General features: G+C 46.5%; 1 protein-coding gene across 2 annotated transcripts; it reads left to right on the plus strand.

Annotated features, from left to right (window-relative positions):
- Nucleotides 1-27,975, plus strand: GGT1 (gamma-glutamyltransferase 1). 2 transcript variants are annotated; one of them, XM_014069358.2, is made up of 14 exons: nucleotides 1-141; nucleotides 4,395-4,559; nucleotides 5,147-5,311; nucleotides 7,266-7,393; nucleotides 8,479-8,568; nucleotides 9,237-9,429; nucleotides 13,488-13,645; nucleotides 15,487-15,636; nucleotides 18,079-18,215; nucleotides 18,423-18,607; nucleotides 19,248-19,375; nucleotides 24,358-24,470; nucleotides 25,365-25,478; nucleotides 25,885-27,975. In XM_014069358.2, the coding sequence occupies exons 3-14, from the start codon at nucleotides 5,151-5,153 to the stop codon at nucleotides 26,026-26,028; spliced, it is 1,701 nt and encodes a 566-aa protein (XP_013924833.2). In that variant the 5' UTR covers nucleotides 1-141; nucleotides 4,395-4,559; nucleotides 5,147-5,150; the 3' UTR covers nucleotides 26,029-27,975. The 2 variants fall into 2 exon arrangements, 1 of the variants encoding a protein (XP_013924833.2); XR_015695548.1 differs by lacking the exon at nucleotides 24,358-24,470 and having other exon boundaries at nucleotides 25,885-26,023.
- Nucleotides 27,976-27,983: the final 8 nt, after the last annotated feature.

The following is a 27,983-nucleotide window of genomic DNA, read 5'->3' on the forward strand; positions in this document are numbered from 1 at the left end:
TCAGTAAGTTCACCTGTGGCTGCTGCTGCCACCGCTGTCACCACACGGCTCTTCCCCAGCAAGCCGAAGGCCACCAGGAGAAGCAACTGCAGGGGAGCGTCTTGACACTTTGAGCCCAGGGCCCTGGGGAGGGTCAGAAAGGTAGGAATGAGGAGGGGGGCTGCCTTGCTGTGCAAAGGGTCCAGTTTGCTGGGAGGAGATTTGGCACTCTCTGCACAGAGAACAATGTTGAGCCATAAGCTAGGGAAAACGAGGTGGTGCCTTCCTCCCACTCTCTTTCTCCCTCTCCCTCCCTCCCTCCCTCCCCCTCTCTCTCCTCCCCCCTCCCTCCCTCCCCCTCTCCCTCTTGCATAACAAATCGGGCAGCTCTTCCCCATGGAAAGGAAGCACCAAGAGTTGCTGGTCATTGTAGTTGCAGGAAGTATGCTGTGGCTTCAGAGGTCAGAGCCACACAGGTGGGGTGGGGCCCTTCTTCAGCCATGGACTTTCTGGAGCTCCCCCAATGCAGACTGTCCCAGAGCTGCATGCTGAGTCTGGAGCCCATTCTTCTGGGCAGATTCTCTCACAGCCCAATGGACATCAGAAAGAACAGAACAGAGTAACATAGTTGGAAGAGATTTGGAGGTCTAGTAGTCCAACCCCTTTCTCAAGCAGGAGACCCTCTACCCTTTCAGGCAAATGGCTTTTCTTAAAAACCTCCAGTGATGAAGCACCCACAACTTCAGAAGGCAACTTTTGTCCCGCTGGTTAATTGAATTCACTAGGAGGAAGTTTCTCCTTAATTCCAGGTTGCTTCTCTCCTTGGTTAGTTTCTATTCATTATTTCTTGTCTGGCCTTTTGGTGCTTTGGAGAATAATTTGATCCACCTCTCCTTTGTAACAGTCCCTCAAATACTGGAATACTGCTGTCATGTCATCCCTTATTCTTTTCTTTAGAGTAGCCAGATCCAATTCTTGCAACCGCTCTTCGTATGTTTTAATTTCCATCTCTCCAATCCTCTTTTGCTCTTCTCTGTGCTCTTTCCAGAATCCCAACATCTTTTTCATAATATGGTGATCAAAACTGGATGCAGTATTCAAAGTGTGGTCTAACTATGGCTTTATAAAACAGTACTAATACTCCAGGTTATACTGGCTTGATGATGACATCATCAGGTGGCTTTGATGCCAAAGTGGCTTTGTGCAGATTCCCATGAGAGGAGAGTGATGTCAATTTGTTGGGTGCAATTGTCCAACCAGCTCTATATGGAGAACATTTCCTGTTTTTGGTTGAGCACATTGCCAAATCCTCTTAACACAAAGAAAGATTGCCAATAAATCTTGGGAGATTTGGCACAAACAGTTCTTTACCTGGTTTACTCATCCCCCTTTCTCTGGTGATGTGATGCCAAGTTCTGGTTGGTCACCCTGAGGGATTATGGATTGGCAGGGCTTTCTGGGAAATGTGGTAGAAGGTGTATAAGCTCTAGCTGGATCTAAGGCATCACAGATAAAATCAGCAAAATTCTCCACAAACACAATATCAAGACAGCCTTCGGCACTGACCAAAAAATAGCCAACATCTTAAGAAACCCCAAAGGCAAGATCCAGCTAGAGTACCAAGGAGTCTAGGAAATACCATGCAAAATCTGCCCAGCCACATACATTGGACAAACTAATAGGAGAATAAATGCACACATCACAGAACACAAGAACGCAGTCAGAAAAGAAGAAAAACCTTCGTCCTTTTTCAAGCACCTTAAAGCAACAGGATATGAAATTGATTTTGAAGGAACCGAATTAATCTCCAAAACTGAACACTTCAACAAGAGAATAATTATGGAAGCCATTGAAATAGAGAAACACCGCCACAACCTGAAGAAACGTGATGGTACCTCCCGCCTACTAGACATCTGGAAACTAGCCCTAGTCAACAAAATGAGTCCCAGCCACAAAAACTGACACCGGACCAGAACAACACAGGACGCCACTACCAATCATCCTCACCAGACTCAAACCCAAACCCATCCCATAGACGAAATGCAACCACCATCCAGAAGCCAAACCACGGCTTTATCACCAACTGCTGCACCCCCCTCTGACCCCCACACAAAGCAAACTGACACACACACCATGAACACATGGCCAGACCGCAAACTAGGAACCAAACCAAAGCCCGGGATGTTACACCACAGCCATCTACTCAGGACATTACATCACAGAACTCAGGCAGTTACAACGCAAAGGCTCAGGATGTTACAACGCAGCTAGCCCCCCAGGAGGTTGCAGTACAGGACTCAGAATATCACTACAATAGAGCACAGGATGTCGTCACACAGCCCATTACCCAGGTCGTTACAACACAAAAGACTAATGGGCACACAGCTAGTACCTCAGTCACACAAAATGTTACGAAACTGCTGACTAATCTGCATACATCAACTCCTCAACTAATCAAGATGTAACAACACAGCCAACCAACCCACTTACAGCAACAAAGCCAGCACGACACAGACACACACACCAATATTTATAGAAAGACGGCAGCTCCAATCACGCTTTGCTTGCACAAGCACGAAGCCGAAAACACCAGCAAGTTAAATTAAAGAAAGGTTAAATTACACCAGCTGGGGAATATTAGATTTTCTTGGTGCTCAATGCTGTGATTTCTATGAAAAGAAGAATTTGAATTAAGAAATTTCCTTCATGTGTTTAAAAGAAATCACAGCATCAAAAAATGCTTCTATTAGAAATGCCTTCTATTTTGCATAGAGGGATTTCCTGAGCCACAAAGGCTGGGAAGGGAAGCTGGTCTCTGGGCCAGGAACTCCATTTCTGTCCGGGACTCAGCAGCCCAGTCTCTGAAAAGGAAGCCTGTGCAAGGCAAGGGGGGAATTAAGCTGAGGGGTTGTGGAAATGACTAGCAGGGATTCTGGTCCTGATGCAATCAGGCATTCTGCAGGAACATTTTGTGGGAGGATGAGTGAGCGTGTCTCACGCCCAGACATGCAGGAGGATAAGCACCTTCTCATCCCAGAATGCAACTTATTTACTCAGTGACTCATTTTATTCCAGAGTTGCCTTGTGAAACTGGCAATCTTGCACTACTAGAACAAGGGAAGGGGAAAGGTGTGGATTTCTTCCCCACAGTTCTTGAGGGCAGCAGAAGAACCACTGGTGGGAAGGGAGGGAAAACCCACAGATGACTTGTGTTCAGGAGATCTGCCTGGCCGGGAGAGCCTTGAGGCAGGGCTGCTTGGCTGCTCGAGGGGTCAAGGAGGGTTTCCAGCAAAGGCAGGGTGGCCATTTGTCGGTGGTGGCTTGGGGACCTCTGCTCTGCCCTTCCATGATTATATCTCCATTTGAAGAAAGGTTCTTGAATTATTGAAGTAACAAGAAGAAAATTCATAGCAAACATTGTCATAAGTAAATATTTTTAGTCTTAGCTTTTCGTCAAATTGAGAGGAGAGTCAGGCAAGGGTGATTGGCAGTCTAGAAATTTGATAAATACCTAAGTTTAGCTTTATTTCTCTGTCACAAGGCAAGGCTTTGTAGCTTTTGCTTTGGCATTGAAACTGAATGCTTGCAGTACTTTACCACAAACCAAATGCCTAAAGGTGTTTTGTTCAAAAGCCAATCTCCAGTTTGGAAAAATGTCCCGTGATCCATTTTTCCAAACATGAAGTTAATGAAGAGCATAATTTGAGATCTTTTTACTAAGGCCAAACACCAGGATTTCAAGAGGAGGGCTGCCAGGTCCCAAACAGAGCATTTGGTAGTGAAATAAAATAGTACTTTTCCTGAAAGTATGGGGTGGTTGTGCTGCCCTTTCCCCAGTCCACTCAGGAGAGAGGCATGAGACAGATGCAGCAGCAGCCTGGCCTGGTCACTCGCTCACTCGCCCTCTGCAGGCTAACTAGGAGGAGCAGGAGCCCAACCTGGCAGAGAGGGAAGGGTTGGCTGATGGGGCAATGTCAATGACCCTCCAGTGCTGACTCACTCTAAGGCTCTGCAAGGGGAAAGCAGCAGGAAGCCGGGACCGGGAGAAAGCAGGCCTGCCAAGCCCCAGAGGCACACACGCCAGGGAACGATGGGGCTGGTGGGGACCTGCTGCTCTCGCCATGAACAGCAGCAGCAGCTGGGAGCAGGAAATTTGGACTTCAGAGCCCTGGTGGTCCAAGGTGGACTCTTCCCCATGGCTGCTGGAAACCTCTCCCAGTGACCCCCAAGTTGGAAAATGAGGTCTTTATCCAAGAAGAGCTGCAACCAGGGCAGTTGTGCAGTGGGGGGTGTTTGGGCTTCAGGAGCCAATGGAAGGGAATCTTTGCCAGGGAGCTTCTCTAGGCCTGGGGCTGCAGTCCCTCCCCCCCCCTGAGCTTGTCCTGTTACCACAAGAGTTGCCCTCCCTTCTGCAGAAAGACCGTCTAACATCGGAGAGCCTTTGATCTTCCCCAGCTCTTCTTCCAGCCACCTCTGTCTTCCCAGAGAGATTCCACAAGGGAGGAAACGAAGGAATCCCCATAGATCGCTTTGGGATCAAAAGGAGCCTTGCTTCCAGACGTCCCTCCACATAACAGCAGGTAATAGATCTCCTGTCCCTCATCTCACCCCACCTTTAGCACATTGGGGGAGAGGGCACTGAGGCTCCGGACTTCAGGTTGCAGGCGGGGATCTGTGCTGACACCGGGCCTCGCTCTTTGCGCCTCATTCAGGAGGCACCACACTATGGGCGGCACAATCTGTCCTTGTCCTAACACTTTGGGAGATCTTCCTCTCTGGCGAGACACAGAAGAGGGAGGGCAGGAGGGCTACATGAGGGGATCCACTGATGATTTTATGGGGGGGGAGCAAGAATTGAAATAGGGTCAAGGTTCCTATTTGTCCTCAGGGCCCATCTGTGTTACCTCCTTAGGCAGCCTTCATGGGACCATGAGCTTTGCAGCCATTCTCTGTAAAAACACAGGCAACCTCAAGACATTGGAGGCCAAAGTGCCAACTGAAGCCATTGATCCCAAGAAGCTTCAGCCAGCCCTCGACCTGCCCTCTCTCCCCATGCTTGGCCACCCGGGGAGGGTTGCATGCTCCTCTGTGGGAAGAACTGTCCTGGTTTCTGCCTGGGCTGCTTTCTGGCGCTTCTGCTAATCCGCCTCTCCTTTTTTCCCTGAAGAAACATGAACACGAAGCTCTTGAAGATCGGGATCCCGACGGTGCTGCTCTCGGCTGTTGCAATTGGTCTTGGGTTGTTCTTTGGGCTGCGCCCACAGCCACAAGAGCACATCTACGCCAAGGCAGCAGTGGCTACCGACGCCGGCCCCTGTTCGGTCATTGGGAGGTAGGTGTTGCTGGACAACAGCTGCATAATCCCAAAAGCCCCTGATCCCATCTGGGCAGGAGAAGGCTGCAAACCTTCATTTTTTCAAAAGCCACAATCCACACCACCTCCAAATGACATCTGAAGGTCCACCACAGGAATTTGCTGCTATGGGCAAATAAAACAGCCAGTGTGGTGGCACAGCTAAGACCAGGAAGCTGTGAGTCCAGCCCCCATCTTGGGCACAGGGCCCGTTGAAACACCTTGGGCCAGTCACTCTCCCTAAGCCCTAGCAAGGAAGGAAGGAAGGAAGGAAGGAAGGAAGGAAGGAAGGAAGGAAGGAAGGAAGGAAGGAAGGAAAGAAAGAAAGAAGGAAGGAAGAAAAGAAGGAAGGAAGGAAGGAAGGAAGGAAGGAAGGAAAGAAGGGCAAACCACCTCTGAAAAACCTTGCCAATAAAACTGCACTTCCAGGGCTCTACTGACTTGGAGGCACAACAAACAAGCAAACAAAACCCTCAAACAGAACAGCCCTCACTGTTACCCTTTTGTTTCAGGAGTATAATTTAGAGATACGAAGATGTTTCTGCGTCTGTGTCCTTCAATAAATAATTGGGTATAAAATGTCATTTCTAATCTATTACAATCTATCAGCATGTTATGTCCTCGACTTGTGACCTAGGTCCTCGACTTACGACCGGCTGCAAGTCCTCGACATACGATTGACAGCCCAGAAACCAAGGGCTCACGCCTATTGGCTAAGGCTTGGCGGGCTGGAAGCGGGCTTTCTGCTGTTTCACTATTGGCTGCCCTGCTTGACAGCTCCTGTATAAATAGTTGTCAAGCAGGGCATAGTGCTGAATTGTACAGAGTTGCCTGTTGCTTGTGTTATGTTTGAATAAACGTTGTCTGTCGCCTCATCTGTCGGTCCAGATTTTTTCACAGCATGTACCAATTGGCTGGTTGGCTGTCTTCTCCCCTGCCCTCCTGCCCTCCCTGCCTATCTAATTCTAACTTCAACCTTAAATTTAATTCTAAAATGATGTTGGCTTCTTCCACCAGTCCCTTCTGTATCTGAGACCTGCAGCCTGAACAAAACTAGAAGATTTCTGACTTGCCTTATGACCGGCAACTGGCTAGATGCAGCCTCAGAAGTCCCTGAGAAGCAGAACAGAACAGACTAGCAGAGTTGGAAGGGACCCTGGAGGTCTTCGAGTTCTAGTCCAACCCCTTGCTCAAGCAGGCAACCCTCTACCATTCTGGACCAATGGCTGTCCAATCTCTTCTTTAAAATCTCAAGCAACCACAACTTATGGAGGCAAGCTATTCCATTGGTTGATTGCTCTGTCAGGAAATTTCTCCTTAGTTCTAGGTTGCTTCTCTCCTTAGTTTCCATCCATTATTCCTTGTCTGGCCTTTTAGTGCTTTGAAAAATAGATTGATCCCCTTTTTGTGGCAACCCCTGAGATATTGGAAGACTGCTATCATGTCTCCCCTAGTCCTTCTTTCTATTAAACTAGCCATGCCAAGTTCCTGTAACTGTTCTTCATATGTTTTTGCCTCCAGTCCCCTAATTGCCTTTGTTGCTCTTCTCTGCACCTTTTCCAAAGTCTCAACATCTTATTTGTAATGTAGTGACCAAAACTGGATACATTATTCCAGGTGTGGTCTTACTAAGGATTTATAAAGCAGTATTAATACTTCACAAGATCTTGACTCTGTCCCTCTGTTTATGCACCCAAGGATTGCATTAGCTTTTTTGGCAGCTGCAGCATATGGCTGCCTCATATATAAGTGATTGTCCACTATGGCTTCAAGCATTTCCAAACGCCTGCATGATTGCTTGTCTTGGCTTTCAAGAGACCATTGGGAGACTCTTCTAGTTTTGGGGGACTCCTTTGGCCAGCTTCTTTCTCCTTGCTGCCCAGGCCTCAAGCTCTGTCCTGTTCATCCGATGTTTATCTTTCACCCCATGCAGGGACATCCTTCAGAAAGGGGGATCCGCTGTGGATGCTGCCATTGCCAGTCTCCTGTGTGGGGGCCTGATGAACCCCCACAGCATGGGCATTGGAGGAGGCCTTTTTTTCACCATCCTCTCAACAAAGGGTAAGGAGAGCAGGAGCTGTGGTAGCCTTGTGGGGGATTGCAGAAGATGTGCATGGAAGACATGGCTGGTCTTTCCAGCTCTACTGCTGATCGGTGGGCCTTTGCCTGCTTTTGGCATCGAGAGTAAAACCAGCATGTTGTGAAAACAAGGGGAGTGATAAGCCAACACACACACACACACACACACAGAGAGAGAGAGAGAGAGAGAGAGAGAGAGAGAGAGAGAGAGAGAGAGAGAGAGAGAGAGAGGCAGTCATGCTAAGATCTTGCATGAGATCTCCTGAAACGTTTGGCTTGTTCAGCATGTTAAAATAGGTTGTGTACAGAACCCTAAAAATTAGAAACGGAAGGGATTTGTGAGCTTATAGTACAGCATGTGGGTTCACAGAATCAACCTCAGAGACCTTGATGACTTTTCATCATTTGGGTTAATGTTCACCAAGAAAAGGGAAAGCTGGCATGCTGCCAGAAAAGTGCCAGAGTCTACATATGTTTAACTATTTTCAAGGATGCTCCAGGAATACACATTGCTTCCACAGCTATGGGGAGAAAACTTGAGTGCTTCAACCCCTACTCAGCTTAGAAGGTTGTCTGACTTTTCACTGAGTGACACACACACTAAAGGCTGCCTGGAATATAAAATAGCCTTCTGGGAACAAGGGGGGAGGGTGGGAGGGGGGTCTGGGGTCATGAGGAGCAGAGCCAGCTGGCCTTCTTCTTTTCTGGTAAATGATATTTTGGTGATAGACCTCCCCTACTCCTGTTTGGTGATATTGCCCATAAAATGCTGTCATATTTCAGATATGTCTGTTGGGTCAAATATTGACTACTTAGCTATCGAAAGGTAATGCTTCTATTTCAAAAAATAGGAGTGAGGTCAATGTCAAAGGATGTAGAGAGAAATAGGTGATGACTGACTGCTGAACCGGCACTGAATTGGGGCATCCATAGTGACTTTTGTTCTTGAAGTTAACCTTTCTTTGAATTATGCCTTGAAGGTGTCACTCAGAAAGCCTGGATAGGTTTATGCATTAACTTGCCAGGAGGGAGGCAGCAGACCTTTATCTTGTTCCTTACCTTCCAAGGGAAAGTGGAAATCATTAATGCCAGGGAAGTGGCACCCAGGAATGCATCTCGAGACATGTTTGGCAACAACACCGCTCTGTCCCAGAAAGGTAAAGCAAGAGGCACACGCTGCCAGTGGTGGCTGGCTGCACATATGAGCCATCTCCTCATGAGCTTGGGATCAAGGGTCCACGAACCTCAAGAGAGCCTGAAGGTGACCAGGCTCAGAAATGGGTGGAATGGCTTGGCCGGCAAGAACCGCACACTGTGTGCAAGAAGGTTTCCTGAGTAGCTCACATTTTCTGTGGTCTTGTGTATCTGCTCACTCACCTTTATCTTCCTGCCTGTTATCTAAGCTGGGTAATCATCAGAAAGTCTCTAGGGGATCCTGCATCAAGCAGGAGGGTTGGGCTTCTTAAGGTCCCTTCTAGCCCTCTGATTCTTGGCCTTGAAAATTCATACTAAGAACTAAAACCTAGACTTGGCGTAATTACTGATTGTACAAGTTGTAAAGATGTCCACCCACAAACTACATGGTTACCTATAAACTCTAGTCAAAATGTTTCTTGAACATTCACAAAACTCAATGGAGAACAGGGGTCAACATGAAGAAGGCATTGCCTAAGTCAATAACTCTTGCAAACTAGCTCTGGGCACTCAGTTTATATTGAAGGAGAAAATAGATTATGCGTGGAAAACAAAATTAGGTTGATGGTCCTGGATGATAGGGGAGAGGATTGGCTGGAGTCTTGATCTCTTTGTCCTCTGTCTGCTCCAGGTGGATTGTCCATTGCGGTTCCAGGAGAAATCCGTGGCTATGAACTGGCCCACCGACGGCATGGCAAACTGCTTTGGAAGGAGCTGTTTCAACCCAGTATCCAGTTAGCCAGAGAAGGGTTCCCTGTTGGTAAAGGCCTGGCCAAAGCCCTGGAGTCCAGGAGCAGTGAGATTGAAAGCATCCCGTCCTTGTGGTAGGCAGCAGCGCAGCACCTCAGCTCAAGGCAGCACATGCCCTGCTGGGTGGTTGGCTGGGAGATGGGACTCTTCTCAACATGAAGGTCCCAAGGAAGGTTGCGGGGAGGATGGACCTAAGTCGACTCAGGGACCACCTGGAAAGGAAGGAAGGAAGGAGGGACGGAGGGAGTGGGAGGAAGATGGGAATGAGAAGGAGGCAGGGAAAGAGGAAGGATACAGGAAAGGAGGAAGGAAGGAAGGAAGGAGGGAGGGACGGAGGGAGGGGGAGGAAGATGGGAATGAGAAGGAGGCAGGGAAAGAGGAAGGAAGAATACAGGAAAGGAGGAAGGAAGGAAGGAAGGAAGAAAGGAAGGAAGGAAGGAAGGAAGGAAGGAGGGCTTCTCAACCATGGCCACTGATGGCCAAGATCTTGCAAAAGGAATACTTCTTTTTAGGCTGGAGCACAAAATCTGAAGGGACCCTTTCAAGACTATTGTGCAATTTGGGGAAGATCTCCTGCAGTATTCCCCATAGAAGCATCCCCAGTATTGCCCCCCCAAGCCTTTTATCAGCAGTTCAAACCTTTGTCTAGGCAGTTAAGGTGACAGGTCTGTTCCGGTACCTCTGGCTGCTTCAGCTGCTTCCTGGTGGCATCTTAGGATTTAGTGTCTAAATATGGAAGCAGTATGAAAAAGTGCTGCAATGCATTGGGCGTTTCAGGTGCCTGGATGGGGGCATTTTCAGAGTCTCCTTTCATAAGATGCCTTGAACAGCAGAAGGGTGAGGTGGCCTCCTTATCTCTACTCCAGCCACGAAGGTTTCCCAGTCAGCAGCTCTGCTCTGCTAATTGGGGTGAGGGAGGCTAATGAGAACACGGGGGACAGAGAATAGGATAGGTGGCAGTGAGAGGCTGTCACGGTTCCATGTGTGGCTGGAATTTGAGGCCGTGGAGACACCCATGTTTGTTCACTGATTAATCCTGCCTCTTATGGAGCAAGATCATTAGAAACCAGCAGACAAGAGGTGCAGGAAAGGGAGAAGCTGAGATCAAGTCAATCATGTATTTCATAACCTGGGGACTCCTGACATGACCTAAGTTATGCCTTTGTTTTCTTTGAATTTTCTTTCCACACAAAAACCCAGCCTAAGAAGGGGCTTTGGAAAAAGTATAAAGAGAACTCACTTTTTTTTTAAAAAAAGGGGGGGAGGTTGCTTCCCCACAAGTGTCTTTTTTCTGTAAAGAAAAGAGCTTTTAAAGATCTCTCTACTTAACTCAGTGGGGCATATTAGGTTGCCAACCCCCAATGTTCTCAGACCAGGAGATGCAAGCCCAGCAGGAACCAAATTTTAACCAGACATGTGCCAGGCAATGTTCCCTCTAATTTTTTTTCAGTGCATGCGAAAAAGTATAGTATTTGAGCAGCACATTTTCATGCCTGACCACCTGAATTTTTTTCACAGATGTTTCACAGAGCAATTGATTTATAGGATCCGAATTGGAATGGAGAAAAATGGTTTTGTGCGTGTGTGCGTGTGTGTGTGTGTGTGTTTGAGTGAGCGACGGATCCGGTAAGGGAACTGCGCCTATTTAGGAAAGAAGGTAAATTATTGCAAACATGATCAATCGAAGATAAGTATGGGGACAGGTTGGGCGGTAGAGAGAAAGTGATAAAAGAGTGGGAGAGAGGAAGAAAAAAAGAGGGAAGAGAGACAGAAAGAGACAGAGAAGGAGAGAGAAAGTGACAGAAGAATGGAAAAGAAGGAGAAAGAGAAGAGAAACAAAGAGAAAGAGGATGAGAGAGACAGAGAGAAAAGAGAGGAAGAGGAAAGAGTAAGAGAGAACATCTCATTTCAACCCTGAGGTGCAAATATTCTCTTTGATTGGTAATTTTATTTGTCCATTTACTATCCAATACTCTCATTTCTCCTTAAGTTCATCAAGAATTCCCTTCTTTTTATTGAATTTATCACAATACCATGAGAACAACTTTTTCAGCATAGCTTTACAGCTATTTAAAATACATAGTAATTTAGGTCAGGTTTTCAGAACATTAGTCTATTTATAAGTCACTAAGTGCAAAGAAACAGAATTCAGAAAGTTGGCTTCCCTTTTTGTAATTGCCTATTGCCTGCTTAATTTTCTACCTACATTTTTGATAACTGATATTCACTCTTGACCCAAGAAGCCCATCGTAGAAAGAAACCCTCCCTAAGACCTTTGTTGGGTTTCCATGGAATGAAGTTTGATCTTTTTCTCAACCATACAGTAGCATATTCTTTCTAAGGAGGATATAATCAAGATAGTCCATAATTGCCTATCAATCTAACAGGCGATTGACAATCTCTTTATATTTCAACTCTCTTTCAGTCTTAAAAGGTTTGGGGAGGAGAAATCCAAAAATTCTTTTAAAGAGGAAAAAAATGCTTGCACAATTGCATCCATGGAGACATGTATATATACACAACACAGAGAGAAACAAACTTAACAAAGTGCTAAGCCTACCCACCAACTAATTCTGAGAGAGAGAGAGAGAGAGAGAGAGAGAGAGAGAGAGAGAGAGAGAGAGAGAGTATCCCTCCTTCCTTCAGCCCAACACTCTTGCTGGCATCCCAGCCAGATGAGAGGGACTGCAGAGGGTCTCCTCGAGTCTAGGGCAGCGAGTCATTCGATGGGAAACTTGCCTCTTGGAAGGACTGACCTGGCTTGGCTTCCGCTTTCGATCTGCCGCCCAACGACCGAATGGAGAATCGAAGAGGCAGGAGAGACGAAGCGGGAGCCAAGCGGGTCATTCCTTCCAAGAGGCAATTTTCCCATCAAATGACTCGCTGCCCTAGACTTGAGGAGACCCTCTGCAGTCCCTCTCGCCTGGCCAGAATGCCAGCAAGAGTGTTGGGCTGAAGGAAGGAGGGATACACACACTCACGTTCTCCCCCTCCCTCCCTCCCTCTCTCTCAAATCCGAGCAGCCGCTGCTGGGAGCCCGTCCCATGCCTTCTCCCAACCCCCACACCCCTTCTCTCAGCTACCTTCTGTCTTGTGGACCTAGAACAGATTGCTGTTTCCAGGCTGGCTCTCCTCTCCTATTATCCTGGAAGGTGTCTCACAAAAACCACTGGGCGGCAGTTGGGAACTGCTGCGCAGTGTTTTGTTGCCATGTGCGTGGCCGCGCACCCGCGCAGCTTAGAGGGAACATTGGTGCCAGGGCAGGGCCTGTATTGCCTAGTGAATAGAACTGTATAGGGCAGAACAGAATTCTTTATTGGCCGAATGTGATTCCTTGAGCACAAGGAATTTGTCTCTTGTCTCTTGTGCATAAGCTCTCAGTAGACATACAAACAGCAAGTGATAAGTCACAGATCATAGATCATAGTTACAATCATTAATCATAATACACAACATAATGCACAAGTGATAAGCCATAGATACCAATAGAAGAAGGTAGTAGGAAAGATGAGCAGAGGAGAAAGATGAGAAGATTAATATCAATAGAGCCCTACTACGTGGGTAAATATCTTTAGACCTAAGACAGTGCTGTGGGAATTAAGTGTTCAGCAGAGTGATGGCACCAGGGGTGGAGGGGGGGAAACTATCTTTGTATCTAATTGTTTTGGCATGCAATGCCCTATTGTGGTGTCCAGAGAGGAGAAGTTGAAACAATTTATGTCCAGGATGCGAAGGGTCTGTAGATATTTTCACAGCCCTCCTTTTGACTCATGCAGAGTACAGGTCCTCAAAGGGAGGCAGGTTGGCTGTAATTGTTTTTTCTGCAGTTCTGATTATCCGCTGAAGTCTGTGTCTGTCTTGTTGGGTTGCAGAGCCAAACCAGGCAGTTATGGAGGTGCAGATGACAGATTCAATGATTCCTATGTAGAACTCTATCAGCAGCTCCTTGGGCAGTCTGAGCTTTCTGAATTGGCGCAGAAAGTTTCTCAACCTTTAAGGAGTGTGGACTTCAGCTTCCACAGTTCTGGCTAGGGGATTCTGGGAGATGAAGTTGATACCTCTTAATGTTGCCAAGGTTGAGAGACTCTGGCAGAGCTTGTGGCTCTCTCTCCAATAACACCTTTGTCCTCAGTGAGGTCTTCTGCAAAAGCGGGAAAGTACTGCAGGAGAAGCAACTCCTCCGCCTGCCCAAACTGGCCAGTACCTACGAGACCATCGCCAACCAGGGCGCGGATGCCTTCTACACTGGAAACCTGGCACAGCAGATGGTGGCTGAGGTCCAAAACGCAGGTGAGCAGGAAACTATCTACAAAGCAAGGGGACAGTTGTCGTTTTCTCCTTTGAAAGCATTTCCACACCCCAAGCAATTCGGGCAGCCGATGGAGGCTAGTTTCACCCTCTGCCTCTTCTGCTTAAGCAAAAGAGCTGGTCCTGCTCTGCTGTGCTGGGATTGCTGGTTCTAAGGGGCATTGCAGCCCTGCACTCAGTCTTAGGTCTACCCCACTGGAAGGTCTCCATACACATATCAAGGCCCCTCCTTTGGGGGGGGGGGTTCTGCTTCCCACTTAGCAAATCCTGTTCCATGGCAAATTATAATAAATGGGGATTTTTGCTCCAAGTGTCCTGCTGAGGATACTTCCCTGTAGCCTGTCTTGGGACACTCTACAAATGTGGCCTTGCCACAGAACTGTAACGGATTGTGTGGGTGACCTTGAGGGAAAAGGGGAAGAGGAGCAGCCTAAGAAGCAACCAGGCAAGAGAAAGGGAGGGAGGGAGGGAGGGAGAGAGAGAGAGAGAGAGGGAGGGAGGGAGGGAGGGAGGAATCCCCAGGGGCTAAACGGACAGAGAAAGAAAACTTAGAAATGGATCTGCACAAATGGATCAAGTACTTTTGTGGCGGAGGGAAGTTTGTATCTTCCGACTTGCAAGATTTTCTTCATGCAGCCTTACAACAAAGGAACTTTAGTTCACCTGGGAGGGTTTCCTGCCTGCTTTAGCCAGGAGGGCTGACAAGAGCCCAATGTTGTGGGGCCAAAGGATGCCGCTGAATTGCAGAATTCTTGGGTGAACCAATGGTGGGGAACATGGTGATGGGCAGCCACAGAAGGCCAGGCAGAAAGAGCTGGGCATTGGGAATTCTGTGGAAGACATAAGAATCCGGGAGGGATCACGTTTACACCATTTAAGATTATAATTCCCTGTGGAAGTCATCCTAAATGCCAAAGTTGAGAGAGGGAAATGTCTGGTGATCGATGCAGACTGTCAAACTCTCTGGTGCCAATTGTTGATGCTGCCATCAACGCAGTACCTTTTGGGGGATGGGGCTCTATGCACTTTAGCTTTCAAGAATTGGTGGCGGAAAGAGAGTCTTGAGGTGGCATTCCCAGATCCACTTCAGGTACCTACAGATGGAATTAAGAAATACTGTTCAGGAACTGGCTGAAAATCTGAAATGAAGGCTCCTGGCCTGGAGCATAAACTCACTTTGGAGGGAGCAGGTCAGCTGAGAAGTCAGGTGTCATGGGGAATCTGAACCATAGCAGTAACTGAGCTAGAGGGGCAGGGCTCGCTGCTCCTCTAGCTCAGATCCCACATCATCGATTCTCCTTGGAGAAGCCGGACTGATTTGGGGAGCCCTCCAAACCCCGAAGCACGTCTTGGTAATTTACACAGCTAATATTTGGCCTCAATAGCCTGGTAACTGGAACCAAATGGCTGAGAGTCAGAAGCATTCAAGAGAGTTTTAGAAAATATGTATCTCTCAGGGTGGGTGCCTGTGGGAGGTAAAGTCTGGCATGAGCCCCTCTGCAGCCCTTGGAAAGGGCTCCATCCCACTTTCAGACTCGTCTGCATAATAGAGCATTGCAAATACACGATACAAGTTGAACAATACAAATCAAACCAGGATTAAAATGAACCAAAGTTAAGAGCAGATAAAGCTTAAAAGATGTGTTTTTATTGTTAAATTTTGGGAGAGGATGCCCAACGCTTCTCCCTTTATCTGGGTGCCGTGTGGGTGACCTTCCCCCAAGAGCAAGACGGGGCTCCTGGTAATGGGCGAGCCAGAGCTGGGGACGTGGGCATCATCTCTAAATGGCCCAATTGTCAGGATTCCCTCCCTTCTGTTGCAGGTGGGATCCTTACCATGGAGGACCTGAGGGATTACCGACCAACTCTGGAAGAAAATCCTTTAAAAGTGCAACTTGGCCAGTTCAGCATGTATGTGCCCAATGCGCCTTTAAGTGGCCCTGTGCTGGCCCTGATCCTCAACATCCTGAAAGGTCAGGATTCTTTTACCTCTTTAATATTTATAAGCTTTCATTGGGACATTTGCTTTTTGGGAGGGTTGCAAAATTGCCCCCAGAACAGGAATGTCAGCTCAGCTTCAACAGCATAAGGGGGGGGGGGAGGGAGTGCGATGGGACGATGAGCTGTGAAAAATGCTGCAACAGGACCACCCCAAGCAGTGGCACCCCATTGGTTTCAGTCCAGGGGCCACCCCATTCCACTCCCAAGGGTCAAAGGGGCCCTCTTCTCATCTGGGCACAGGTGGTTTTCTTTGGCTGCTTTGCAGTTTTTATGGACTGGATGGACTGCCAGATATTGTAAAGTTGCCTCTCTGTCTACCTTCCCATCCTGGGGGATGCCCTTCGCTCGCCTTGGGCTGTTTCCTCTTCCATCTGGGCAGCCGGTCTTCGGTCTCTCCGAAGCTCTGATAGGGAGCTTGCCTCTCCCAGCCTCTCCTGGGGCAGGTGGGGGGGGGGGCTAAGGACAAGGACCCTAAGGTTTGTAATGCAGAATAGTTGGGGGGAGGATTAGGGAGGGGGCTGAGCCCAACAGCTTTTTTTGGCTGCCACCAGAAATGTCGTCCCCCCCCCTCCCGAGAGCTCATGGTGGGATCTGTATGTGCCAGTTGATGCATTTGGCAGCTTTCCATCCCTCTTCATTGTTGTTTCTGTACTGTCAAGGCAAGGTGTCCTCCCTTGGACACTCTCAAAGTTGCCGGGCTTTTGAGGGCATTTTCACTGCCAGCCTCATGACTTTTCCTTTTACCTTGACTTCTCAGTTCTATGGAGCTTTGGTTTGTGATAGCTTTAATTGCCTTTTGATTATAACTTTAGATGGCCTCAGAGGGTTTTCAAAGCTACTCCCCCTCCCACCCCCAAAGGCAGAAAGAGAGAAAAGAAGCAAATCTCATGAACCAAATTATTTTGCATTTCTTGCACTTCTGTTTGGGAGGCTTACCTGAAGGCATTGCATCATTATGACTTCTTAAATGACTCCAGTCAGGGAGGAATGGTCCAAATGAAATTGGTGCTTCAAGAGGTTTCCACTCCATGAACCTCTTCAAACCTCCCGGACCCCCATTTGAGAAATTTTCCAATTTCAAGGTGGGATATTGCTCAATTCCATCAATCTTGTGCCACCCCCCCCCCCCAGCTCTTCCTTCAGAAATCTTTTGCAAGGTCTGGTCTCTCTACAGCAGAGCCTGGGATTCCTCATGTGTTTCCATTCAGGCCCCTCAGGCCTTTTGATCCCTTCTTCTCTATGGCACACCCATTCGCCTTCACACACACACACACACACACACACACACACACACACACACACGTGTTGCCCCACCCCAAAGCTTGTGCTTTTATCCAACCTCAAGATCAGCCATATGCCCCTCTGTTTCTCTTCCGTGCTCAACCTCTGGCATTTCCTTTCATTCCACAGGGTTCCCACTAGTCATGTTCCACTTATCCCCTACAGCTGTGATGGCCAACCTATGGCACACATGCCACAGGTGGCACAGGGAGCCATCTCTGCGGGTACGTGAGCTATCGCCCAGGTCAACTCCACTGCATATGTGCATGCCTCCCACCGGTCAGCTGATTTTTGGGTCTCTGCTGGGAGACATGTACGCATGTGCAGGAATTGGCAGGTTGCGGCAGCCCTCCCCACACCCCATTTTTGGTTCCAGGAGGCTTCAGGAAGGCCTGCTAGCACCAAGCACCAACACAGAGGTCGCGTGCACATGCGCTGGGGTGGGGCCTGCAGGGGTCATTGCATTATGGGGGTTGGCACGTGCTATTGCGCGCACCTGCACTTTTGACATCCAAGGAAAAAAAGCTTCGCCATCACTTCTCTACAGCAATCAACCTCCATATTCACCTCAAACATTCCATAATTCACATTTATTGTCTATGTTTTCTAAATCAAAGAAGGTGTAATAAACATTCATGTCTTCTTTAGCGAATGTAGGACAGCAGCCACATTCGATTTCCCAAATGTTGTTCATTTCTACCTATGCTTTTTCAGGTCAGAAGCCTCACAAATCCACCTTTGCATTCACTGTTGCTACTTTTCACTTCCGGTCAGGGCTGAATGAAGACAGCTCCCAGTTATGGCTCCAATTTGGTGTTCCAGCAGGCATTGTGAGTCCAGGAAAACCCCAAGTCACTAACATACTCTTTCCAGCATTTCCCCAGGTTTCCCCAATGACTACAGGGACACTCCTCTTCAACCTCCCCCTCCCCACCCATCTTTCTCAGCCAGGTTTGCTTCAGATAATCCTTGCTACAACCATCGTTTCCTACCATCTCATGGAAAACTTGCATCAACTTACTGTCTTCATCCAAGTTTGAGCTACCAGTGGCAACACTTGGCTGGTCTAACCTCTGAGTTTGGTGGCTGATGGACCCTGACATGCCTGATGTTTGTGCTCAATCTCCCGGCAGGCTTCCGGTTCTCTAAGAACAGCATCCGGACTCCAGAAGAGAAGGGCTGGACGTACCATCGCATCTTGGAGGCTTTCCGCTTTGCCTACGCCAAGCGGAGTTTACTCGGGGACCCTGCGTTTGTCAACCTCACAGAGGTAGCTCCATGCCCTGCTCTGCTCTTTTCCTACCCTCCTCCCAGCCAAACAGAGCCAAGTGACTCCACTGAATTTTGCTGGGGTCCTGAGCTGAGAGACAAGCTGGCTGTCCCATTAGTTCCTCAGGAGAAACCCAAGGAAGGCCATCAGCCTGTGAATGATCACTTGCCTTTCCCTGTAGGATCTCTCTTCCGTTCTTCCATCTAGGTGATCAGAAACATGACATCAGAGTCCTTTGCCGATAACCTGCGGAGCAAAATCACCAACACTACCCATAACATCAGCTATTATGAACCAGATTACTACACTCCAGAACATGCTGGGACGTCCCACATCTCGGTCGTAGCTGAGGACGGCAGCGCAGTCTCAGCCACCAGCACCATCAACCACTAGTGAGACTCCAGGATGGAGGGGCTGCTGGAGACAGGCTCAGCCAAGCTCAGAGGCTCCTGCCCTTCCCAGCAGGGTTAGAGCTGAGGGGCTCTGGGAAGACCCTTCTCCAAATCATGGCTTTTCCTTCACAGGCCCCAGGCTCCCGAAGCCGAGAAGGAGGAGCGGCTTGTGGAGTCTGGAAAGAAGCCAAGGGCCCTATCCCTGCCCATCTCTTCACAGTCCCACTTCCATTGTGCCATCTGCCATTGCTCCCCACAATCTTTTCCCTGCCCCTCTTCCTGCATTGGCTGGGGGCGCATGACATGCTCCTTCTCCAGATATGTCCTGGCACCACCCCACCCTTCTGCTGCCTTCCTTCCCCACCTAGACAAGCTGTGAAGTAGGGGAACATCTGTGTCCCCCAAGCCTTTGCATGCCAGTCAGTCCGGCTTCTGCACCGGCATCGCTTTGCTACGCTTGGGTGGAAAAGCCCCCGGCAGCTCCTTTTGGGAAGAGGGCTGGTGATGTCCAGGCTCTGTGCAGGGGCAGCAGGATCCCCGTGGCCTTGGAGCTTCGGCATTTCTAGGAACTGGTGGCAGGAAAGCTGGGTGCAAAGAGGAGCTGCTGTATGGACCTCCTTTCTCTCGCCCGCCTCCACAGCTTCGGCTCCGACCTCCGTTCCCCTGTGAATGGCATCATCTTCAACAATGAGATGGATGACTTCAGCTCCCCACACATAGTGAATGGCTTCGGCGTCCCACCTTCGGCGGCCAACTTCATTGCTCCAGGTAAGGCTTCTCCACCTGCTGCTTGAGCAAAGGATCCGGCCCCTCCAGAGTCCAGACCCCTCTCTGGGGAGGATCTCCTCCAGGCAGCCTCTGCCTCCCCTCAGTTCCTTGAGCTCCCTGTGCCTCTGCAGCCATGGAAGAAGAGGCAATCCATGGAAAGGCTTCCACTCCTTCCAGGGAGTGGGTCAGGCTGAGCTGACTGCCATTTCCCTTCTCCTGGGGGTCCTGGGGGTCTGCAGTGGGTTGTCAAAAAAGTCAAGATGGCAGCCACATTCTTTTGTGTGAAGCTTTGCTTAGATTACCTTTTTTGTCCTTTCACTGCAGAAACTCTTCTCTGGGTTTTTTTTTTTATCAAGACCTGCTTCTTAGCCCTAGCACATTTTTAAAATAAATGTTTATTGAAGTTTTACAAAATACATAAAAACTAATGTAAACTACCTAATTAAGAGCAGTGGATAAAAAAGGAAGGAAGGAAGGAAGGTTTCCCATTTCCTTTGCAGCAATTATACATACAATTAAAACAAATCTCTCTTATCCTATGATTACAAAAATCATAATTTTAATTCTTAAAACCAAAAATCATGTGCCTTTTTTCTGTTTCATGCAAAACTCAAAGAGCACTTTCTGGTCAACCATAAGCGGCATTTTGGAGCAAAACCTGAGTTTATATTTATTCCATACAATAGGTCATGTAACAGGGTCTTGTAACTATATTTATATTAATATATTTGTGTTCGGTTGATTAAGCTTCCAAATTCTTTTAATTTATTCATTCAAAGTTCAGTTCCCTTTGAAGAATCTGTTCAAATCAAAACCAAGCCACCTGCAACAGCTCGTACCTCTTTCTTCATCTTCAAATCCGTGACCCTATCATCTTCTCTCATATCTTTGTTTAATATTTCAAGGACTAAAAAACTCACATGGGTTAGCTAAATCTTCATTAGCGATGATTTGGGCTGTCTGTGAAATATAAATTCTCTCCAAAACCTTCAACAAAAAAAGTTCAGTTCAAATGATCAAAACCCTTCTCTGCATCTAAAAAGACCAATGCATCTGTTTTTTTTTTAAAATTATGTTCAAGTATTCCAAAATATTCAACACAGTTCTAACATCTTTCAACCATTTTTAGTAGAAACCCATACTTACCCCATGAATGAATTCTTGCAAAATTAGTTTTAGTCTTTCAGCTAAAATCATTGTGAACAACTATTGATTGATTGATTGATTGCCTCAAGATAACTCTAGGTAATTCATTAATGATTTTGATCTGTAATTTCTTACTGAAGTCATTTTTTGTCCTTATTTACCTGTTAATGTCCTGTCCTCTTTTCCAAGTTCCTGGTATCCAGAAAGAGTCCCTTGGTCTCTGTAAAGGTTATCTAAGTTCCTCCTCAAAACACCCATCCTTGGGGAGGAATGCAGTCCGGCTTCCCAGCTGGGAGGCACCACATTCCAGGAAGAGCAAAGACAGAGAGGTTGAGTGGGAAGAAAGGAGGTCCTTGCTTTCTGGAGCATGACAATAATACAGCCTGGGGGCTCCAAGCCTTTTTCTTGGTTTGAGACTCTCTGATTGTTAGAGGTCCATACATCAATTCCCTTTGTTCTCCTGTAATCCTTTTGCTTTCTGAGATATTCATCTATTTTCTCCAAGGGGACAACAGGTCTTTGATACAGATTAGAACAATACTGGTAGAAAAAAATGTATGCAGACCTTGTTCTTAGCCCTGTCTTATGTTGGCTCCAGAGATTGTCCTTCAGGCACCCACTAAGCTTTACTTTTTTCCTTATCCCTCCCCCCCCCCAATTAATTCCTTTCCAGATATTTTTCTCTTCCCAGTATTCTGGCAACGATTGATTTTCTGTTTCTTTTTTTCAAGTTTTTTTTTAATTTTATTTTTTACAAACGTATCAATGCGGGAAGAGTGTGGCACCTGAGTGTCTTCCATTTTAGTACAAAAAATAATATTCATCATATTTACTACAGTTGACAAGCTTTTATAGTTCTGGTAATAGTACACATATTTTTGTTGAATTATATCTTTCATTATTTAGCTATTTCAATATATTATTTTTATGCCAATCACCATAGTCTAAGTGTCATTTTTTACTACAAAGTATTAATAATCATAGTTGTTACATTTAACAGACTTATATGGTTCTAATAGTAACACACATATTTATGTTGTTATAATCTTCCATTTTTAATTATTCAATATTTCAATATGTTATTTTTATGCCAATCACCATATTCTAGGTATTGTTCCTTTTACTACAAATAGAATATTAATAATCATATTTATTACATTTAACAAACTTATATAGTTCTAATAAAAATATACATATTTATGTTAAGTTATAATCTTCCATTATTTAATTGTTCAATATTTCAATGTTATTTTTATGCCAATCACCATATTATTCAAATATGTTTAATACTACCATTGTTCGTTCTACCTTCCCCTTATTATTACTCCATCTTATTATATAAAAATGTGTATTCCCTTAACCCTCGCCCTAGTTTCCATCCCTATTCTAACTTTTAGTTATACCACTATTATATTTAAAAATGGTTCCTTTCTATACATTTTCTCTTAAAGCTTTAATTGTTTGTTTCTTAGTTTGCCTGCCATATTCATAGAGATAAAGATCCACACTTGGATCTTTATCTCTATCTGCTTCCACTTCTTGGCCAATTGCTTTGAACATCTCTCCCTTCTTTGCCCTATTCCATTGTCTAATTTTCAAATTATCTACTCTTGCCCCACCTCTCTTCCCAAAAAGACTTCCTGCAACTCCAGCTTCTCTTTTACTTTCCTTAAAATACTCTCCCCTCAGCTTGTTTCATCAGTCATTATTATTTTTGTTTTTATCTCCTTGTTGTCATCTTGTTTTATTTGTTGGTTTGTTTTTTCAGCTACTCTTTCAATTGGCTACTCCTCTTCCCGGGTTCCTTGTCCTTGGTGTCATATGTTCCAGCTCTTCGTTTAGGCTTTGACTTTTATTCATAATCTCCTTTTTGTAGGGCTGGGTTCTGGCAGGCAATACTGCCAGTTTGCTCATGGGTGTGCTGTGCGCACTTGGTGCATGCTGCATGCATTTGGTACATGCTGCGCACGCATGCACAATACAATAAAAGTGTTCTGCGCAGAAGCAAAAAACAAGAGAACCAGAGAACCAGTTGGGGGCATAGCAGGCCTGGGTTACTGCAGGTTCCAGCAACCAGGCCACCACCCACTACCGGTTTGGCTGAACCATTCCAAACTGATAGGAACCCACCTCTGCCTTGTAGCTTCTTGTCAAAGTATCCTTAATACTCTGAGCTATCTACACAGTTTCTTCCCAGATTCCCCTCATTCCTTGCTGATGGAGCATCTTGTTTAATTTTATTTTGTTACTTTTTTGTCCAATAATCCAATAACCATATATTCAAACCTAAAGTCACTTCTCAAAAAATTCAATAGTCATAAATCTTTATAACCCAAAGCTAATCAACCTGTTCTTCTGGGTAATCCAAAAATAGAACCTTCATTAATCTCTCTGTAAATTCAATTGTGTTGTAGCTTTCAGGGGTCACTTTAATAATAATACCTTTCTTCTTCTCATTTAAATCTCCAATAGCCAAATATTTCCAAGATTTTGGGAATGTGTTATATCTTTCTTTTGTCAGCAGGTGGCACTCTTAAATCAAATTTCAGTTTTTTAAGTAAATAGATCCAGCATTTTAAAATGCTTATCTGACAAGATGCCGGTCCAATTTAAAAATTCAATTTTCTGTATTTGTAATGATTTTTCTGCCTTCTTCCCTTTGATTCTTTATCCTTTGTTTTTTTTAAAAAAAAATTTCAAAATGCTAGGTCGCTGTTACTTTTAAAAATAGTTGTGAGTCTCTCTTTCCCTGGATATTCTTTTGAGGTTGAAATTTGAATAAAAAGGATTCTTCTCACCCAGTTCTAGACACTGTTCACCAACTTCACTCCAGCACAATTCTTAGATGTTCAGCTGTCCCAGCTTCGTGGCAGCCCTTAGACTGCCACTTCTCCTCACCATAACATAGAGGGGGAAAAGCCCTGGGGTTTAGCAATGGTTGCTTTTCATAGGTCAAAAGCCTTTGCTTTTCTCTTTGCTTAGTCTTTGCTTGCCATTTCAGAAGGTCTGAACTTTACTTACAGCACAGACTCTCAATTCCAACTGATCCTCCAGAGGCTGCATCAGAACCCCCTTTCCAAAGGGGTCGCTCTAGCATGGGAATTGCATGTTCTTCCTTTATGGCAGGGGAGATTTTTCCCTGATTCGGGGAGAGCAACTGCCATGTGTTCATTGCCATGCCCTCTAGAGGTCCCCTGATTCCCTCTAAGTTGTATTGCTTACAAAACAGAGGGATTCAACTTGTATCTGAGGTTCATTTGAGGGATAACAGCGCTATGAAATTGCCTAGAAAGCAGCTCACTAAGGGAAAGATTGTGGGAAGGGCTCCTCCCTGTTTCTCCTAGGATTTAGTGCTCCAAACATTTTCCACTTGAGCCCATATGATCAGCTCTTACCCAATCATCCAACTACCGCATCAGAATCTGGGGTGACAGCAGGCAGAGAAGTGTGAACCCTGACTACTTAATTCAGCCATGGTCCCAGCCATCCAGACCAGTAACAAGAAGCCCTGCTTGGGAACTTGCCCAAGGGGAGTTCTGTTGCAGGCCTGAGAGAAAAGAGCCTTGTGGGTCTGTAAAAACACAGCAAGAACTCTGTCAAGGGTGATGAAATGCAGCCGTTCTTGCAAGGAGAAGTCACATTTGTAAGATGCTGGTTGGCCAACCCCTCCCTCCCATGTGCTCTCACCTGTACAGGAAGGGCAAAGGAAGGGCTGATGAGAACCAGCCCATAGTTCACAGGATATTTACTGCTACAACTATACTGGCTAGTGGTTTAAGTGGCATGTTCAAGGATCGTGTCCAGCAATGCATCTCACCTGGCTCCATCCCCAACAGGTAAACAACCTTTCTCATCCATGTGTCCGACTATCCTGGTGGATGAGAAGAACAAAGTCAGGATGGTGGTCGGTGCTTCTGGAGGGACAAAAATCACAACAGCAACAGCCCTGGTGGGTCATGCTGGGTAGGCTGAGGGAGACCACCTTGTTCTGGTCTTTCAAGGAACCCTGACCCTGTAGATTCTCTGTTGAATGGGGACAGGCAATACTCATGGGCACCAGGGTAATTTGTGGGCATCTCCCTCTATGACTCCTTTTCTTTTCTGGGTAGGACCAGAGATTTTCATAGGTCAACTCTGGAGGATTTCTAAGGAGAGCCTGGCAATAGGAGGGAAGGTTACTTGAAGTCTGCAAATGGGGTTGAATAGATCCAGTGATGGGGATCTATGTGGGGCTTGAGAGAAAGAGAGAGAAGCAGCTTCCAAAGGAGAAGCCTGGAAGTCTCACCAGGTTTTCCACTCAGACTAACTTTGAAGCTGTGCTAGATTGTCTTTTTGGGGGAGGGAAGGAGGGAGGGAGGACATTTAACTGCCCTAGTTACATCAATTTTGTACTCTTTGCCGTAGAATGAATATTTATGCTTGGGTTTAGCTCCAGCTGTGGATTGGGGGAGTTGAAAGGAAGATGGAGAGAAAAGGTTGACAGGTGTCTCTCATCTAAAGTTACATTTGGATTTGAAAGCCCCCAGAATTGACAGTTTGAATTGTAAAATTGGAATTGCAGACCTTGAAAAAAGTTTCAATTCACCCCATGTTGAAATTCCTAGGTGGTGTTGAGCTTTCCATTCTTCTCCATCTTGCCCTCTTAGGGGAAGCAGTTGTTGGTTAAAGCAATGATCGAGTACACCTCAAAGCTCCTTGGCAAGACAAGACATTTCATTGACCAGCTAAGGCCTCTCTGGTCTCTCCCAACTCATCCTGGATTTATGGATCCCTGGAAAGAACATCAGCTTCAGTCCTGCCAGGAGATGCTTAGACCTAATCCCAAACCTCTTCTTTTGTGCAGACCATCGTAAATGCCCTGTGGCTTGGCTATGATGTGAAAGCTGCTGTAGAGGAGCCCCGAGTTCATAACCAGTTGTTCCCCCTGGCTACACTTCTGGAGGAGGATGTGGCAAAGGTCTGTTTTAATAACGGAAGGAGCCGGGTTGGGGTTTAGCCCAAAATGGTTTGAGAGTGGAAGGATTCTCTCCCTGGAGTGTCTTTCCCACCTTGGTCACATTATTGTGCAGTTCGGCAGCTGGGGAATTGCAAGGCTGTAATTCTGAAACACATGCAGAGCCTCAGGTTGGGTGAAGTAAGTTTCTCCCTTCAGCTCAAGGGCCCTTCCAAGGACTAGCATTGTCCAATCCAGTTGACAGGTAACTTGTGACAGAACATGCCTGAGACCATCGCTGGGAGCAGCTGCCTCTTGACTGAGCACAGTCATCTCTGCCCCACAAGGCAAAAGAGCTTGAGGTGAGGAAATGCTCCTGGATCTCCTGACGATAACGATGTGTAACCTGATTTTTCCTTCCTGGGTCTAGGAAATTGAAGACGACCTGGTGAAAAGGAAACACGAAGTCAAGAGGACCAACGAAGGCGCTGTGGTGCAGGCCATTCTCTGGACTGGAAACGGTTGGGCTGCAGCCTCCGATTCCCGCAAAGGAGGCTTCCCAGCAGGATACTAAGCTGGCCAGCTACATGTTGCTCAGAAAGCCCGAGCTTGACTGGCCCACCACTTTCTACAGATCTCTGGAGCAAGTGATTCAGTGTCTCACCGATATGGGGTATGGGGTAGATTTATAATGACATAGGATAATGAGATGACCATGGGACAATTGTGCACTACTTAATTGGCAAACACTATAGATGTAGGGATAGGGGGGGAAATCCAGCCATTGACATCAGTTTGGCTTTGGCATTTCTTAAGGATCTACAGAATCCTGTTGCTCATTGTTTCCTTGGTGGATCCCCTGATGAATGCAGGAAATGCTGTCCAGGCCTCCTGGAGAAAGCCAGGCAACCCGAGGTGGATTTTGTAGCTTGGTGTCTCTGGTGGCAGAAAAGGCATCCTGGTTGCTTCCACTGGGCTCTCCAGATGGGTCAGCAGGTGGCACTCTACACCCAGCAGAAGAAGAATGATGGGTTCTCCCTCCAAATGTCACTGTTGGAGGGGGTGAGAAGCGATGGTCTCCACATGGGCTGTCAGCAAAGACAGTGTTTTGTCCAGGTGCAAGGAAACTTGATAATTGGGCCACTTTCTGACCCTGGTTCAGAAGACAAGCAAGGGAATGTGAGAAGATGTGAGCCTTGGGAGACAGACAGACTTCTCTCCCTCCTTTGCCAGCCGTGACCCCTTCAGCTACCCCAGATACTGTTTGGGCCAATCCACCCTCCCCCAAGCCACAGTGGGCTGGAAGGCATCCCAGAGGGTGGGGGTGGGGTTGGGGTTGCACTCTAGAGGGCCAGGCCTTTCCCAGGGCAAGGCATCCCCTACCCACGGCAGAAGCCAAAGGGTTGGTATGGTGCCAACCAAAATGGGGCCAGGGTCAAAAAGAAAATTACTTCAAAATAGCTAAGTGTAACACGGCTGTTTCTAATATTTTCATTCATTCTCAAGTGTCATGCCCAGATATCACAACCAGATGATTACTTCCCGTCATTGAGAAAACTATTCATTCAGCTTAAAACTGCATGTCCTTTTTGAACAGATTCTAGTCAACCTTCAATATCTTTTTGGCAAGTCTGTGACCAACTAGGTATTTCCCCATCTTATGCTGGGCATCTGATGGATCATTTTCTAAGTAAGGAGCTTTGTGGCTGTTGCATTTCATTTATTTCTCTGTATCACTTTAAATTTTGTTTCTTTTGAAGGGTTTTTGTGTCATATAACCCTTCCTGCCTTGGCTTCACCATTCATCAGTAAACTGGGAGGTCCAATTTGGAAAATGTGACCTATCACTTGACAATGCCTTTCTCCAGTGTGATGAGGAAATGTCAATGAGACTAGTTCCAGGCTGCATAAACAGGGATAGAATCAAGATCACATGAAGTGTTAATACCACTTTATAATTTTGTGGTGGGTGGTGGGGTGTTTGGGGATTGTTATGTGTGTTGGGCCTGGTCTCTGGGTGTAATGTGAATTTCGTTGTATGTGTAAACTATGTATAGTCTGTATGTACAATAACAGTAAAGTAAAGAATGCCTTGGTAAGGCCACACTTGGAATTCTGCATTCAGTTTTAGTCACCACAATGTAAAAAAGATATTGAGATTCAGGAAAAAGTGCAGAGAAGAGCAACAAAGATGATTAGGCAATTGGAGGCTAAAACATATGAAGAACGGTTGCAGGAACTGGGTATGTGTTGTTTAATGAAAAGGACTAGGGGAGACACGATAGCAGTGTTTTGATATCTCAGGGGCTGCCACAAAGAAGAGGGAGTCAAGCTATTCTTCAAAGTACCTGAAGGCAGGACAAGAAGCAATGGGTGGAAACTAATCAAGGAGAGAAGCAACTTAGAACTAAGGAGAAATTTCCTGACAGTTAGAACAATTAATCAGTGGAACAACCTGCCTCCAGAAGTTGTGAATGCTCCAACACTGGAAGTTTTTAAGATGATGTTGGATAGCTATTTGTCTGAAGT

Source organism: Thamnophis sirtalis, unplaced genomic scaffold, assembly GCF_051295495.1.
Source record: "Thamnophis sirtalis isolate CommonGarterSnake01/CBP01778 unplaced genomic scaffold, rThaSir2_p1.2 scaffold_2, whole genome shotgun sequence".
NCBI classification, from domain to species: Eukaryota; Metazoa; Chordata; class Lepidosauria; order Squamata; family Natricidae; genus Thamnophis; species Thamnophis sirtalis.